General features: G+C 35.8%; 1 protein-coding gene across 2 annotated transcripts in view; it reads left to right on the top strand.

Annotated features, from left to right (window-relative positions):
- The window catches only part of IFT122 (intraflagellar transport 122), a gene marked incomplete at its 5' end in the record, with an annotated part of 83,473 nt that overhangs the window by 1,213 nt on the left and 64,250 nt on the right, over nucleotides 1–18,010 (top strand). For both annotated transcript variants that reach the window (XM_081937788.1, XM_081937787.1), the window contains 11 exons: nucleotides 134–200; nucleotides 3,305–3,389; nucleotides 4,276–4,354; nucleotides 6,761–6,837; nucleotides 7,586–7,652; nucleotides 7,949–8,095; nucleotides 11,147–11,222; nucleotides 11,941–12,132; nucleotides 13,629–13,767; nucleotides 14,842–15,044; nucleotides 15,963–16,100. In XM_081937788.1, coding sequence (XP_081793914.1) covers nucleotides 134–200; nucleotides 3,305–3,389; nucleotides 4,276–4,354; nucleotides 6,761–6,837; nucleotides 7,586–7,652; nucleotides 7,949–8,095; nucleotides 11,147–11,222; nucleotides 11,941–12,132; nucleotides 13,629–13,767; nucleotides 14,842–15,044; nucleotides 15,963–16,100 — 1,270 coding nt within the window. The remainder of the gene's footprint in view (nucleotides 1–133; nucleotides 201–3,304; nucleotides 3,390–4,275; nucleotides 4,355–6,760; nucleotides 6,838–7,585; nucleotides 7,653–7,948; nucleotides 8,096–11,146; nucleotides 11,223–11,940; nucleotides 12,133–13,628; nucleotides 13,768–14,841; nucleotides 15,045–15,962; nucleotides 16,101–18,010) is intronic.

Here is an 18,010-nt window from a genome sequence, read left to right as displayed (position 1 = left end):
TCCTAAACTAAAACCAACTATGCTACATTGATACATTATGCATCTATTTTGTAGATTGATGACCTATCTGATGAAAATAACAAATAAGTAGATAAGAGAACTTGCCTTTTAATAGCATTCTTTGTTTTCACAGTATCTATGACCTTGCCTTTAAGCCCGATGGAACACAACTAATAATTGCGTCTGGAAACAGATTATTGGTAAGAGGTTTTTAAAAATACAATGTGTGACCTAAAAGAGATTTGAATTAGAAAAAATATTTGAAATAGTGTTAATACTTAAACAGAATATTACTAAGAAATCCCAGGATTATAAACTTGTTAGGAGGTGGGGATGGGGAGGTGGTTTACTTGAGAGTAGTGGAGAGACATTAGAAAATACCTTAGGAAAGGTGGATTGTCTGGATACTGAATTCAGTCATTAATAAAGGAGAATATTTGAGGCTTAAGATTGACATGAGATGTCCTTGGTGCTTTCTGAGCTGTCTTGTTTTCTTGCAGATGTTTCATTACCCAAACTAGGTAACATTAGTTCTAGTCCACTAACACTGATGATGTTACCTAGTTTGGGTTATGAAATATCTATAGGAAAATAAGGAAGCTGAGAGAGCACCAAAGACTCCTCATGCAGGCAGAATTCAGGCCTAGGCATGCAATGAAGATGCATTGATTGTGCTGGTGGGTTACCTCTGAAGTGATTTGATAAGGGACTTGCCCCTTTCTCAGTTTGCCATGGTTGGAGATTGGAGCCATTGTTCTACAGTAGTCGTCCTTTTTAGCAGGTGGTTTCAGTTAGTAGTTATAGATGAGTAGTTCAGACCAGTGAACATTTGGTGATGAGGTGCTATAGGGCTTCATTATCTTTCTGTTTGTTGATCATCTATATCAGGAGTGACAAACTCAAGCCTGCGGGTGCTTAAATCTGGCCTGTAGGGCCAGCCTGGAAAAAGCAAAGGACTGGCCCGTGGTACTTCTGGCAGCCAAAATGGGGTGCTAAGAGCTATACTCAGCCCTCCCCCCCCCCCCCGGCACGTCCTGTGTACAGCCTGGACAGCCTCCTGCAGCTCTTTGCCAGCCAAAACACCCCCCATTTTGGCCAGCAGAGTGCTACAGGAGGTGTCCGTCCTGTCTCTACCCCCCCGCTGGTCAACCCGTGAGGAGAACTACAATGCTGATCCGGCCCTCAAAGAAATGCAGTTTGACACCCCTGATCTATGTGCAGCCATTGAGACAAGTGATCAACCAGTTCAGGATGGAGTGTTCTCAACATGCTGACGACTTTTCCATTGCTACCCTGGGCTACCCCAGGCCATGCTATGGAAGCCTTGTCCTGATGTCTAAAGGCTATTGGATCTGAATGAGACAAAATGGAGTGATGAAAAAGCCAGGCAAGAATATATTGTTGGTTTGTTCAAGTTTCTGATAGTTTCCAGTATTGTGACTCAGAGTGGGAGATGCTATACCTCAAGAAGTAAACCCGTAAAATGGGAAGCCTCCTGGTATATGATAACTGCTAGGTGGGCAAATGGATGTCTGTAATGTGCTTTGCATGGGGCTGTTTTTGAAGCTTTCCAGAAGCTAGAAATGGTATTTTGATTCTGTTTGCTGGCAGTTCTTAACCACCAGAGCATATTATACTTGTGCTTAAAGTTTTGTATTGGTATCCAATAGAATTTTAAGTACAGTTCAAAATACTGGAAAATACAATACAATACAATACAATACAATACAATACAATACAATACAATAGTAGAGTTGGAAGGGACCTTGGAGGTCTTCTAGTCCAACCCCCTGCCTAGGCAGGAAACCCTATACCGTTCCAGACAAATGGCTATCCAACATCTTCTTAAAGACTTCCAGTGTTGGGGCAATCACAACTTCTGGAGGCAAGCTGTTCCACTGATTAATTGTTCTAACTGTCAGGAAGTTTCTCCTCAGTTCTAAGTTGCTTCTCTCCTTGATTAGTTTCCACCCATTGCTTCTTGTTCTGTCCTCAGGTGCCTTGGAGAATAGCTTGACTCCCTCTTCTTTGTGGCAACCCCTGAGATATTGGAACACTGCTATCATGTCTCCCCTAGTCCTTCTTTCTCTTAAGCTAGACATACCTAGTTCCTGCAACCGTTCTTCATATGTTTTAGTCTCCAGTCCCCTAATCATCTTTGTTGCTCTCCTCTGCACTCTTTCTAGAGTCTCCACATCTTTTTTACATCGTGGCGACCAGAACTGAATGCAGTATTCCAAGTGTGGCCTTACCAAGGCATTATAAAGTGGTATTAACACTTCACGTGATCTTGATTCTATCCCTCTGTTGATGCAGCCTAGAACTGTGTTGGCTTTTTTGGCAGCTGCTGCACACTGCTGGCTCATATTTAAATGGTTGTCCACTAGGACTCCAAGATCCCTTTCACAGTTACTACTACTGAGCAAGGTATCACCTATACAGTACCTGTGCATTCCATTTTTGTTGCCTAAATGTAGAACCTTACTCTTTTCACCATTGAATTTCATTTTATTAGATAGTGCCCAATGTTCAAGTTTGTCAAGATCCTTCTGTATCTTAAGCCTATCTTCTGGAGTGTTGGCTATTCCTGCCAGCTTGGTGTCATCTGCAAATTTGATGAGTTCCCCATTTATTCCCTCATCCAAATCATTGATGAAGATGTTGAAGAGTACTGAGCCTAAAACAGAGCCTTGGGGTACTCCACTGCATACTTCCCTCCATGTAGATGCAGTTCCATTGAGGACTACCCGTTGAGTGCGGTTGGTCAGCCAGTTACGAATCCATCTGGTGGTGATGCTGTCTAACCCACATTCTTCTACTTTATCTAGTAGTAGGTTATGGTCTACCTTATCAAAAGCCTTACTGAAGTCCAAGTAAACTATATCAACAGCATTCTTCTGGTCCACTAATTTTGTCACATTATCAAAGAATGCAATAAGATTAGTCTATAAATAAATAAATAAAAGAGATAAATAAAAGAGAATAATGTGGAATTATGAATTGTGTAATTTTAGCATATGATTATTCTGATTAATGATTGAATTATTGATTAATATGTTATTTATACTGTTAATATGAGGTTTATTGTTCCATATACTTTAGGTGCCATTGTTTATAATATTCATGGTGGATGTTTTGGTGTATTATGTTGTTATGGTACCTTTGCTGTCAAGATGGATCATCTTGAATTGGAGATCTAAGAACATTTTTCTTCAGATTATCTTTCTTTTAAAATAGTTTGGCTTAAAGTATTATTCTTATACATCTGTACTATTATACTTTCTGTGTTATTTTATCTGTACAGGTGTATGATACATCTGATGGAACATTAATCCAGCCCTTGAAAGCCCATAAGGATACAGTATATTGTGTAGCATATGCAAAAGATGGTAATATGAAATCCACCTGTTTACATTTTTTACAATTACAATTGCCTTTTTTATGTCATCAATATAAGATCTATATAGCATCTCTTGCTAACTGAGGCAAAGAATTGATCAACTCCTGATCAAAATTTCTTAAGTATTATGTTTTTTGGGATGTTCAAAACATTGCTAATAATTTCACTTCCAAGTAGTACAATATTGAATTATTGTGGTTAGCATATTTCAGTACAGTGTCTGCTTTTGACAGTTGGGAATTTATGCACAAGAAACTCAACTTCTCAGATTTATTTTTTTAGCACATAGCCAAGATTTTTCACAGCTAAGATGCTTACTGCTAATATAAAAGAAACAAAGTATGCATTAATAGTCATTGTATGCTTTTCATAATTATATAAATGTTGCTTTCTCAACCAGACTTAAGATGCTGGGTATTTCCACTAACAAAAATATAGTTATCAACAACACATTTTAAAGTTCTTTCAATGAACTGAGAAAAAGATTGAGTTAATAAATCTTTTTTGAGAAATCTTTAGGTCTAGTAGTCTGCTAAATAGGTAGCAGACACTTGCCAACATTTGAAAGTCCCTTTGAGATCATATTATTAATACATTTGTACAAATTGTACTGCAATGCATTTTTTAAATTAAAAATACAATTAATTGTCAATTGATCTAATTAAAAACATTTGGTGTTTTACAAAATTATGTAAATTAAAGTTATACCATAAATACATATATAAAATATGGTTATGTACTGGTAATACCTTCTCCCATTTATAGCAAGATTAAGAAAATGATAGATTTAACATTATTTCATTTCTGTGTTTTAATTTAATAATTCATTCTAAAGTTACTTCATAATTTATATTGGTTACTACAAATTTTCTTAGGAAAACGCTTTGCATCAGGAGCTGCAGACAAAACTGTCATAATCTGGACTTCAAAATTAGAAGGTATCCTGAAGTACACGTAAGTGATTATGACTTTGATGTCTGAGTCTTTAAGGATTACCCTTAATATAAACAGAAGAAATATTGACACATAGAAGAAAACAATTTTACAGGGACTGAATCTATTTGAAAAAGACACTTTGTATAGTAAGGGCTGCAAATAAGGATGATGGAGACCATACCAGTAGCCAATGTAGAACATGGGTCAGCAATCCTGCCCTCTTCCCATAAATGTTTGCACCCCTCAGATGATTGAGTAAATATCTGAAGAAGTTTAAACATTGAATATGGGATTTGTGATTCTGTGTTTCTGTGTGAAGCAATTTTTTCAGGAGGCGATTAGTTCAATAGTACCATGATATAGGATTCAACTGTTCAATGTTTCCATTTGCTTTTTAAAATAATAAGCTCCTGAGCTTGGTTAGTATGCACAGCACAAGCTTGAGCATAAGGATATAACCCCAACACCTTTTTTGCTTGAGAGTTGCCTCTCTTTTTTTCTATCTCCTTTAGTAGCAAGTGACTCCCTACTTGCCAGTTGACTGACGGGAAGAGCACCTGGTTTACTTATTTTACTACCAGCTAATCAACCTAATAATCCTGCTGATGGGAGAAATAGATAGTTAATTTCCTGGTGAAAGTAGAGATTGAGAATGATGATCCCAAGCAAAAATAGTGGAAGAAAGAAGTACAAAGCTACACTCTCTAAATTCTTTGTAAGAGGGAAGAAATTGAGTTACTTCCTTCTTCCCCCAAAAAACCCTGACTAAGATCACTGAGGATATGGATACAGTGACTGTACAAGTAGGTCTCTTGGAAAACATTGTGAATTGCTGTCCTAACTAAAACTTGAGTGTATACAACATTACACATATTAAGACCACATGAAGGGCCATGGGATTCCACAAAATAAACAGATCATAAATGGATCATAAACATTGATACTAATGGAAGTTTTGAAGTTTTGTTGATTGACAACTCAATTGTTTCATCTCAGAAGTATCCCATTACTTTTCAGAGAAAAGGAATATCTTCCTATTACTTGTTAATGAATTGAACATATTTATTATCCTGTACTATTACCCTCCATTTACCTGAATATCAGTATTCATAATTCTTAGTCAACAAAGCCGTGTTTCAGTATATCTGGAAGACATCTGTGTTGTGAATGCCTGAAACAGATTCTCAGCATAACATTTATGAACAGAGCTAGCTAGAGCCTTTTTATAAGTACAGTAAAACTTCAAATTAACAAACATCTGTTTAATGACTTCTGGATCCAACTGGCCAAATTTGAGGCAATTACTTCAAGTAACAGACAAATCCAAACTAGTTGGATGAGGCAGTTAAATTTACATAAATGTTTTATTATTTGCAGCAATTGTACAAATTATATGCATTGCTGAGAAAAACATGGTTTGCAATTTAAAATAAGCTTGATTGGTCTGTTAAATTGATATTTCACTGTCTGTTCATTGATGCAGTGTAGAGCAGGGGTCCCCAACCTTTTTGGTTCTGTGGACTGGTGGCTGTGGCTTTGGTGGTTTCTGCAGTTGGGGGGAATGGTTTCATGTGTGCATCCTGTGCATGCGCAAATGAAGCTTCACATGCTTGCCTGCCTCTTCAGGAACCCCGTTTCCAATGGGTCAAGTCCCAGTAGTGGGATGCGGCCCGGGAATGAGGGACCCCTAATATATAGGGTCAAAATGTACAAAATATTTAAAATATTTCACAAATCCTTTAGAAGCATGAGAGTAGTTTCATGCTGGATTGGATCCCTTACCCACCTAGTCCAACAGTCTGTTTTCCCAAAGGCCAACCAACTGCACAAGGAAGTCTACTGGTCTCCACAGGCAGTTACATTGCCATCGATAGTCACTTAAAAGTTTACATAGAAGGCTGGTGAATCCTTTCAGTAATATAACCTTTTTTAATGAATTAGATAAGGGATATTATTCAGGGGTGGGTTCCAGCAGGCACTACTGCCGGTTCACTCGTGGGATAAGCACTGTGCGTGCGTGCGCAGTGCAATAAAAATTGTTCTGTGCATGCACAGAAGCAAAAAGCAAGTTGGCGGCATCTATGGCGGCGCCTGGAGAACTGGTTCAGGGGCGTGGCAGGCCTGGGTCACTGTTGTTCCAGCGACCCAGGCCGCCAAATTACCGGTTCAAACTGGTAGGAACCCACCACTGACATTATCCCCCCCCCCTTCTTTCTTCAGCCTACAACAGGAATCAAAATCTAGATCTATGGCAGTAAAGAGAAATAGAAAACCCTTACTGCTTTAATCCAGAGGTTATCCAGACGACTACAGCCTATATTTGATAGCTTTACTTATAAAAAGCTAGCATAGCTTTTCCATATTGATTTAGTTTGCCACTCTTCCAATGCCTCTCTTTCACTGTTGTTTATTAATTTGTTTTAGGCACAATGATTCTATACAGTGTGTGTCTTATAATCCTGTTACACATCAACTTGCATCCTGCTCTTCAAGTGATTTTGGTATGGATTCCCCATTGCCGAATTCTTAAGATCAAATTCTAATGCTTCATGTAGTAAAGGAGGAAACCCAGCAAGAGTTGCAGACATTACTTTAATATTGGTTTAGGTAGCCCAAAGTTGAAATGTAATATGTGAGTAAAGCCCCTCCTCCTTCCCCCCCCCCCCCCTTTCTCTTGTTTTCCCTCTACACATTAGAATCTGCTTGGATATTTCCCAAACCCCAGGGCAGATTTTGAAAACAAAGGTGAAGCTATTCTCCTCCTTGTTTTTTCTGACAGGAATTGTTCATTCGTGTGAAGGGTAGATTGTATAAAATTTCAAGATACTATAATATTTTATTAGAAATGTGGGAGCTTGGTTTTCAGCATGTCAAACTACCTGTCCAGCTGGTCCAGTTTTGTTGTTTAGCATCAGCTTTTAGGTTCTCACTTAACTGGTAATGCTAGAGGTTGAACCTATATTTAATGCACTTGAGGCACTACCATTGAGCTACAGTCCTCCCAGACCATTGAAGTCCTTTCTTTATAGACAATGGATAATGACATTATGAAATGCTACTATACAGCGCAGAAATGGGTACCAGTATTGGAGAGGACAGTCAGGTTGAAAGGAATCTTATTAAGATGAATAACACATACGATGAACAATAATGTCATTATTTTTAGCAGTTATTGTATAACTGCTTCTGAATACTCTTACAATTATAATCGTTTTTTAATGTCTGCATTTTGATTTTGTTGTTTTTAAGGACTGTGGTCTCCTGAACAGAAGTCAGTCAACAAACATAAAGTTAGCAATAAGATCACTTGTTGTAGGTATGTAACTATTTGGCTCAAAGATTATAATTTGGGCTTTCAAATGATACATGGTTATATCTATGAGTTGCTGCTCCACACAAAACACGATGCAGTTAAAATAAGAATGGGCATTGCTTCTGGTCTTGGTGCCAAAACCTTTCCTTCCTGACTAAGTGACCAGATAGTATCAGTGGTAGGGTGACCTTTCTCCCTCAGCAAACTCTCAATTTCCCAAATATCCTCCATTTCATATTCTTGGTTCCCTCTAGCTCTGAGAAACATTTACCCTACTATATTGTGTTTTTTTTCCCCAGTTGGACGAATGATGGACAATATCTCGCTTTGGGGTTGTACAATGGTATTGTCAGCATTAGGAATAAAAATGGTGAAGAGAAAGTCAAAATTGAACGACCAGGAGGATCTTTATCTCCAGTTTGGTCTATTTCTTGGAATCCATCAAGGTTTGTGTCTTGAGTGAAAACATAAAGCTTCATACATTCAGTGTGTTCTTGGTATCTTTAATAAGTATCATAGCAACCTAGCCTGTAGATTTTAGGAGTCGGCATATTACTACAGATCTGTTATTAATTGTGGGAATAAATCCTGAAGTTTTTTTTTAAATGTAAGAAACAAGATATTTCCATATTACTTTTGGCCATAGGAAATATATTCTCTTTCACTTGGTTTCCTTAATATACAAATTTTCTGTTCCTCAGAGCTCAATGGTTAAGTTGCTCATATTTGCTCCAGATTTCACTCTGGCATTTTCTCATTTTGCTTAATAAAAATAGAGAAATGTAGGGGGCATCACAATAATTAATATTCATTATTAATTTCTACTTTTTCATCATTTATGTGCTGTATGAATGTCCTCCAAAAGCGTTTATAATTAACTACAAACTCCTTATCACTTGTATAGTGAAACCATTAAAAACAAGCATAAAAGAATTGTGGGGTCCTTGTTAAAAGAATTTGACTGCAGGGATGGGTATTACATAAATATAAGAAACTTTTGCAGAGAAAGCTGTACCCTGCTTTCTCATTCCTCATACCCCAAGGAGGATATGAAATATTTAAGGAGCTAGATCTGTTTTGCATAGTATATGGTAGCAAATTCATCTAATTATATAGTGGTGCTATTTATATATATATGCTGACAATGTCTTTAAACATTTAAATGAATATCTGATTGAGCTTCTTAAAAAGAATATTATTTTTAAGAACCCACCTTCACCTTCATCCTACACCCGAGCTACAGATATTTGGTACTATTGCAAAGAATAATATTTTTAGAGACAAGCTGCTTAAGAGTCTTAAGAGGCTAGGAGGCAGCATGTTTATTTGAACTTTTCCCCCATTTTCAATGTATCCTATACCAATACATTTATTTTGTCCATTGATTTCAGTGGCTCAATACATGGAACTCTATGGAGAAACTTTGCGAGAAAGTATTGAAGTAATAATGTTGAAATTCTATATTGATTGATTGGTTTTACTATTGTGACTGAGAAGTATTAAGCCACCCGATCATTTCAAATTATGTATATGTATGAGTCCAGATCAGTGATTTCCATTACCTTTCCCCCTAAAGTCTCTGTTTTAAAGTGCTGTATTTTCTACAGCCTGATTAAAAAAAATGATCTGGAACAATACATTCTGTATATTCTAGAACATTTAAGGGAGACTGCAAAGTCTTGTCTGGGAAAAATTATTTAATTCCAGGGCACTGACCTTTGAACTAACATATTTTGAAAGTTGAATTGTGTGTCAGTAGTTCATGTGAACAAACAATTGGTATTTGCAGTCGCTGGGAGAATCTCTGGAGTGCTAGAGACAGCGAAGAAGATGACGAGGCAGGTCACACCTGTTTAGAGGATATACCAGTTCTGAAGTCCATCACATGCAGTAGTCAGGGTAGTGAGGCAGAGGAAGAAGAACGTGAGGAAGATGAGAGTCCTAGGAATGCCAGCTCGTGAGTGAAATATCAAGGAAATAAAGCTATACCATTTTAGGCTCAATATAGATATGTATGGAATCCTACTGATTCACATTTCATTATCACAAGTAATCTATTTCATAATGTAAAAGCAGTATAATGAGTTTCAAGAAATTCCCCATACTGATTTTTGCCAACTTGTCTTCCTTCTCTAATTTGGCCCAGTATAGTACTAAAAGTTGAGTTTACCACAAATTCCTGCGTGAGGCAGATGTTTCCCCATATTCAAGACATTTGACACCACAAACTCTCAGAGCTGAGGGAAATTGGAAAAATATTCACAGCGTATCATTAATTTCTTCTAGGGAACTGCAATCTATCACTTTGTGTTGCTTTAAAAGCTCACTGAAGTATCCAAAAGCAGTTCAGTGGGAAAAGTTCATATAGGTCAAATCCAACTTTTAACTATTAATAGGGAGATGCTGCCAACTCTTAAAAAGACTAGAATAATATACAAGCGAAAATGTTGTTATAACTCAGTGGTAAAGTCCATGGTTTAAAGCGGTTCTTCATATAGGGTAGGGACTACTTATTTGGAAACGCTGAAAATCTATTGCAAACAATTATAGACAATGCTGAATTAGATTTCACCAAATGCCAGGTCATAGGACCAGCATCTTAACAAAATCTGTCCCAAAAAGTGTTTTGTTATTACTCTCTGAGAGAACAAGATGTATTACTTTAGCACATACAAATATTTGATGCAGTTATGAAACTTAAATTTATTTATGAAAGAAAAATACAAAAAAGTTTCAGGAATAAATTGTTCAGTTAATCTTATAGATATGTTCATATACAGTACATTTAAATCAGTTTACTTAATATTAAAAGAGGGTGGGGACTTTATAGCCACACACCCATATATTTAAATGCAGACCAAATTTCTAAACAGGCCTCCACTCCTGATATGAAAAGAGTATCAGTTCTTCAGGGTGTTGTGTAACTGACAGAATGAATGTCCTTCCACTTTTATAATATTAATCTCTTCCCAATCATAAGAGCATGTGATATATGCTTCTTTTGACATCTTGTTAGTTTCCACACCATTGGGTATACAGCTGAAAAATGCATTATAACCTACAAAAACATTGAGGCTTCCATGAAAAAAAAAATTATCTGTGTGGCATAAAATCAAACTGTAAGAGCCAATACCATATTTTGAACACATTTCTAGCTATTGGCTAAATCTCTCAACTTTTTTCCCAAAGCATGCATCCAATATACATGAAATAATAATCTGTGTTCAGTTAGTTGACTCAAAAATTAGTTTTCCATTGACAAGGATATGTCAAGAGTATAGGGAAGATTAATACTAGAAAATTTTCTAGTATTAATCTTCTGTAATCTACTGTACACTCTTATAAGGAAGTATAATGGCTCTAACGCTGTTAGAGTTGCTGGCCCATATCTAGATTTCAGAAGGTCTTTTAACTACCGTAGTGATATTGCCATTGACAAACAATATCTGCTTGTTGCACTGTTGCTATATAATTGCTTTTCTTTTTATATCCAATAGAGATGAGCATAATGATATTTTAGCTGTGGCAGATTGGGGACAAAGGCTTTCCCTTTATCAACTAAGTGGCAAGCAAGTAAGTTACTTCTTAACTGGAAAGTGTGTGTGTATTCTTTCTGTGTATATATTCTTTCCTCCCAAATACTGTTTCTTTTACTGAATTTTTTGAAGCTAGCAGTCTATCCTACAAAATCAGAGGCCCATTTATTTGCCTTTTTGTAGAAAAGTAGGCATATGTTTGTCTATATATGTATATATATATGTGTATGTATATGTATATATATATATATATATATATATATATATATATATATATATATATATATATATATATATATATATATATATATATGTAAATTAAATCTGTATGCTGTCCACTTCTCAATGATTGAGTAGCTCACAATCATGAAAGAAATTACAGTAAAATCAGTAAAATAAGAAAGAGAAAAGATGGCAAGCATAGCAGACCAGATGGAATTAACCAAGGGGTCTGTATCAGTATGACAGTCTATTTCTGAGCCAAAAACTATTACACAGAATTATTCTGGCTGAGTTTCCTCCTCATCCTTGAATAACAGAAATGGGCTAATATGCATATGCCGTATATTGTTGGACCTAATGCCACATTATTTCATTTTTAAGGCAGTTTTTGAAAATGAAGAGGTTGTAGCAACCTCAAATGAAAGATCTGTGACAAATCAAATACAAAAATATGTGTAATTACATTCCTGTCTGCAGATGAGATTTCTTATTGCAAAACCAAATGTTAAACATCTTTGTCCATATTCTTATAGATTGGAAAAGACAGAGTCCTGAACTTTGATCCATGTTGTGTTAGCTATTTTTCGAAAGGAGAATACATCTTAATGGGAGGCTCTGACAAGCAAGTGTCCCTTTATACAAAGGATGGAGTGCGTCTTGGGACCATAGGTGAACAGAGCACTTGGGTGTGGACTTGTAAAGCTAAGCCAGATTCCAATTATGTGGTAAGGGTGAATTTCTAAAAGCCTTTCAAATATGTATACCAGGTGTTTTCAGACACTTTTTCTCTCACAAGTAACTATTTCTGGCTTCAATCCTTTCCATATGGCAAATGTATCCAAATCGGCTGTTGTTTTGCTAGGAAATTACTTTTTATGGTCTTTATAACTGTCTCTGCCAGGTTATATTTTATACATTACAGAGGCAATTCTACCTCTCTTGGTGAAATTAACAATTATATTGTTAGGAATAATAATAGTTGCTGTTGTTGTTGTTGTTGTTGTTGTTATTATTATTATTATTATTATTATTATTATTATTTATTAATAATTAATAATTAATAATTAATTAATAATTAATTAGTAATTGATGCCAAATCCGGCAAAACAACTGGCCGCTGTGATGCAATTCTGTTGATGCAATAAGAATAATTATTGTTGTTATTGTTATTGTTATTATTGTTATTGTTATCATTATTATTAATATTATTATTAATATTAATATTAATATAAAATAAAGTTGATGAATGTCCTTGAGTTGAATTGTGGCTTAAATCTCTCTGTTTCATTATTTGTCAGTGAATTTAACAATATTTGTCAACCCATTACCCTGTTCTTCCTTCATTTGTTCTTGTCTCTTTATCTTCTTTTCCCTTCATTTACTGTTACTGATCCACATGCTTTTTCTCGTTTTGATTTCCCCATATTTCCTTGCAATATTGTAATATCTGTGATTGAGTCATGTAAAGTCCTTTGTATTGAGATAATCAAAATCAATTTACTTCATCAAATCATTGCAAAGTGTGTTATATGTGAATTATAATTTCACAGGGCTGGCTGTTCATAATTAATAACAAAGCACATTTTTTCAAGTATAGTTGCAATCATAATCTGTAGTATTTGCTAAGAAAAATCACTAATTTCTGGAGCCATTTTCTTTATTAATATTGATTCAAAGCTTATTTCTCAAGTTTGTAAGAGTAAATAATATACTATGGAGACGTCTTCGGACAGCGCTGGCTCTTCAGCTTTGAAACAGAGATGAACACCGTCCCCTAGAGTCAGGAGTGACTAGCACATATGTGCGAGGGGAACCTTTACCTTTACCTAAAGTTTTAAACTCTCTTTTTGTTACTGTATATTTAAAAATATTCTTCTAGTTAACCGGTATTGTGACCTTTAAATAAAAGCCAATCTTCTTGTTGTCATCTGTTAAAAACAATTGTAAACAATGAAATAATTTCTAGCATAAGTGTAAATAACTATTTCCTACCATGACATTTGTGAATTTTGATTTATATGGCTTTGCTGTGGGAAAAGAGACAGGCCAAAATCTTATGCATGTAAAGTGAAAATTTCCCTCACTGCACATTTTCTAAGTGTAGAAATTAGAATAATTTAAAATTCCAGCAAAACTTTGATCCCTTTTTAATCTACATGTCTAGTTCATGATCATTCAGGTAGATAGACACCCTGAATTTAATTAATTATTTTCTCTTCAGGCAGTAGGAACCCAGGATGGAACCATTTCACTGTATCAGCTGATTTTCAGCACAGTCCATGGCCTTTATAAGGATCGCTATGCTTACAGAGACAGCATGACAGATGTTATTGTCCAACATCTTATCACTGAACAAAAAGGTAGTATTGAATTATGTTTTCAGATAACCTAGGGGCCATCTCTTCCCTGCTCCAGTAAATAATATTTATCTGTAAATTGAACTAGGCAATATATCTTTACAGTGGAAAGGTGGCTGTGCCTTTTTACCATAGACTCTAATTGTGTCTTCCAAAGTGCTTTGTGTAGAATTTTTGGTATTGGGGATGTTGTAAGTCAAAAATATATTGTAGCTGGTATTTTGACTTTTTGTTATTGCCCTTGGTGATTGTTCATTAACTGTTTTATTAAGTTAATTGTATAAATATAAATGGTTATGTAAATTTCTATGAACAGCATGAGAGGTGTAGCCATGTTGTAGAATAGGATTTAGTCATATGTTTTTTCGTTTGATTTATATCTTGGTAGAAATTGCAATATATATGGCACTCTTTCTTCCCATTTTATCCCCATACTTAGTGTAAGATAGCTTGGGATGAAAGGGGGAGAGATTTTTGATTAATGACTGCAGCATTTAATTAATGACTGCACAAAAAAATCTGTAAAATCATTTCCAGTTGTGTGAGTGCCTTGACCTACGACTGCAACAACTTAACCAGAGGTGGATTGCTCCCGGTTCGGCCCGGATCGGGCGAACTGGTAGCAGCAGCAACAGGAAGCTCTGTCCCCTGCCCGCTTATGCGCATGCGCAGTAGCATTGTTCACACCGAGCAACCCATCTCTGAACTTAACGACCATAATTCTGGGTTCTGTTATGGTCATACAATGAAGATTACATGCAGTCCTCAGAATCTAATTCAGCTAATAAAGATGTTTACCCTTAATTAAATATTGGGATGATTATGGAGCTCCTGTTGTTTTACATCTTTGGAAGTGCTGTTTTGGTCCAGGTAATTAAATGGTTTTTAATGTGTTTTTAAACTATGTATTGGACTTAATGTATGCTACCCAGTGTCTTCTTGGAGTTCAGTGGCCTTAATAAACCCAATAAATATGGATGTTTGGAATAATATGGCCACCTATCCCATGTAATGACTTTAGGTGGTTTTCAATAATACAAAAGAAACATAGTTTAATTTAAACTTGTTTTTCCACAGTTAGAATAAAAAACCGAGAGCTTGTAAAGAAAATAGCAATCTACAAGAACAGACTAGCAATCCAATTACCAGAGAAAATCCAAATTTTTGAACTGTATTCCGATGATTCATCAGACATGCACTACCGAGTGAAGGAAAAGATAGCAAAAAAATTTGAATGTAACTTATTAGTTGTGTGTTCTGAACACATTATCTTATGCCAGGTAGGTAACTCATCATTACATCTAAAAATAAAATAATGTCTAAAAATAAAATTACGTTTTCTAGTACTACACTAAGAAAGATTAAGAAAAAGGTTCCTTGTTGAAGGTGTTTCATATAACAAGGGTGGTTCAACAGAGGTAATTGCTACATCAGATGTAGATTCATTTTTAACCTGTTTGCAGAATTCGTTTCAGGAATTAAGACTATTAGAGTAACTATTAGAGCAGAATTTTCTCCAATTCTGTAGACAGCATGATTCTGTTTGTGAATTCTGGGTACTGAACTGTATGTCACCTAGATTGGGAAGGGCTATTTTAGAGGTTTGCATTCCTCATTATCATTCCTGTCACAGTAAAGTGAGCATAATTCTCAACTCTACCGGCATTAGCTAAAGATTGAATTTAGAAATTCCAAGAAATAACACCATTTTCTCCATGGGGAATGGATTTCCCGAGTTCTTATAACATATAACATACTTTCATTTGATAATTGGAATAAATTGCTTCCAATAAATCACCTATCCTTGTTTTGGCATAGCATTACCTAATAATGTGGTTGGCATTTTAGAAAGAAGTTACTGAAAGTCTGAAATGTTAAGTAAAATATTCTAGAAAGTATAATAAAAAGTAATTGATAGCAGTTTTATTTAGATTTCTTAGTAGTTGACGACTTTTCTCAGCAGCTACATTTCATTAATGCACTCTTCGCTATTAACCTGTAAAGAGTGGTTATAAACAATAGGCATGAATGTTGGTAGGAAATGAGACTTGTTTGGTATTATAAAATATGTTTCATTTGTTTATGTCTGTGCATGGAAACATAATAAAAAGTTCTGGTAAATATACATCATTGTCAAGATAAGATATATGAAAACTTTCTAGCAGAATATATATACCCCCCCCCCTTTTTTTTTTAAGGAGAAGAGACTCCAGTGTCTTTCTTTCAGCGGTACAAAAGAACGAGAATGGGTGATGGAATCTCTCATTCGGTATATAAAAGTAATTGGAGGACCTCCAGGCAGAGAAGGCCTTTTAGTGGGTCTAAAGAATGGTCAGGTGAGGGTTTTTTTGTAATGATGATTCAGATACTGTTAGATTATAGAAAATAACAGAATTTGGAGAAAAATAGATAATCAGTCATTTTTGTAGACATTTTCCTTCATGAAAATTGGGTTGATGGTTGTTATTCTGCACATATACACATATCCATCACATTATTCTCTTTTGCAGTAAGCAACATTATGCACATCACAGAAAATTAATAAAAACATAGTAAGCCAAAGAAATTCAAGGCAATAGGTAAGAAAAGGAATAGAGATAAATCACTTTCAAACCATTCTATTATATACATACATACATACATACATACATACATACGCACGCACACACACACACACACACACACACATACATACATACATACATCCTGCTTTAGAGTTGCATGTACATTCAGGTTCATTCATTCATTTTCATATATCTTTTACTTCCATTCTTATAACAGTCATCAACCAACCTTCATATTTGTACAAAACAATTCCAACTTTCTATTCATTTTACCATATGCTTCTCTAAAGCAACAAATATTCAGTATTTTTTTTCTCATAGTCATATATTTCTCATTGATCTACTGAAGAGCAAAAATACAGTGCACATTGCAATGCTCTGTGCCTGGCATAAAGCCACATTGTACTTCTGATTTTTTTCTAATTGTAACCTTTTTTTAATTTCCATCAAAATTGTTCTGCATTTTCTTTGCCTCTTTTAATGTTAACTATTCTTTGCTCTCTTAGAGCGCCCTTAAGCCACCAGTCAGCCCCAGGGTTACATCACACTGTTAGATCCCCCTTGCTAATTGGCAGAGCCAAGTCTTAATATTCTTCCAGAAAAAACAGAAAAGTAGGGGCTGGCCTCAATTCTGAGGTGATACATTATGCATGCACACAGATAGACATCATTTACTCGTTGCATTCTCTAATATGTATTTTTCCTCATTCACAATCTCGTTCACCCTGTTCTTTTAACCTTAGTGTAATTCCACGCACTACACTCTCATTCTGTATTATATTTTAAATTCTATTCCAAGGTGCTTCCACTTTCTCTTTCCCTATATGTGTTTTTCAATTCTGTTTGGGGGGAGATTAATACTTTTTCATACAGAAGTTCAGCATTCTTTTTTTGCAGCACACAAAAAGTGCTGCAGGGATCAGGGAGGATGCACGACAGGTGATGTTCAGGTTAAGAAAGATGTGTGAGAAGTGCTGCAAGGGTTGGGAAGGACTCACAAGGGTGCACCATGGGTCAGGAAGGGTGTACAAAGGTGTCAGTGGCCGTCATGGAACCACTGAGGAAATATGGTGATTGTGTAGGTAGGTTTAACCTACCTGAGCAACTTGCAGTTTTCCCTGTCAGCTTACTCATTGCCTTGTGGGAACATTGGAAATGACATCACATGACCACAGCTGACCATGGAAGTGCAAAATGGCTACAACTTCCCCAAATTTCATTCTCATGGGAATCATGGGTCCCAGATTTTGGGCACATTCTCTAAGTTAGTCCATTTGAGGTATGTCAAAAATTGTTGGCCTATGATGCATCACTTTGCCCAGTTGATGGTTATAAAAAGACCAATAGTTTTTTTTTTAGTAGTATAAAGATTTTCTATTAAGGGTAGATTAGGTTTCTAGCTTTAGTCATGCCTGTGCCACATGCAGCATACTTTCCAACAGCAAAAGCAATGCTGGTTGATTTTGGTACATTTTCAGCACGGCCAAAATCCAGACCTAAAGATGACAACACAACATATTTTTGCTACATCCTCTCAAACTGGGATAAATACTGAATATACACTTGGTATGATTATATAAACTGGGAAATTCACAGAAAGAATAGTGGAAGCTTGGAAACAACTTGGAACTTGTGGGGTTAGTGGGTCAAACATCAGTAACCGAGTTTAAACCTGCTTGGGA

This window comes from Natrix helvetica (assembly GCF_964273705.1).
Source record: "Natrix helvetica genome assembly, chromosome: 1".
Classification (NCBI taxonomy): Eukaryota; Metazoa; Chordata; class Lepidosauria; order Squamata; family Natricidae; genus Natrix; species Natrix helvetica.
The sequence above is the reverse complement of the archived record's forward strand: the minus strand, read 5'-3'. Positions and strand labels throughout refer to the sequence as shown.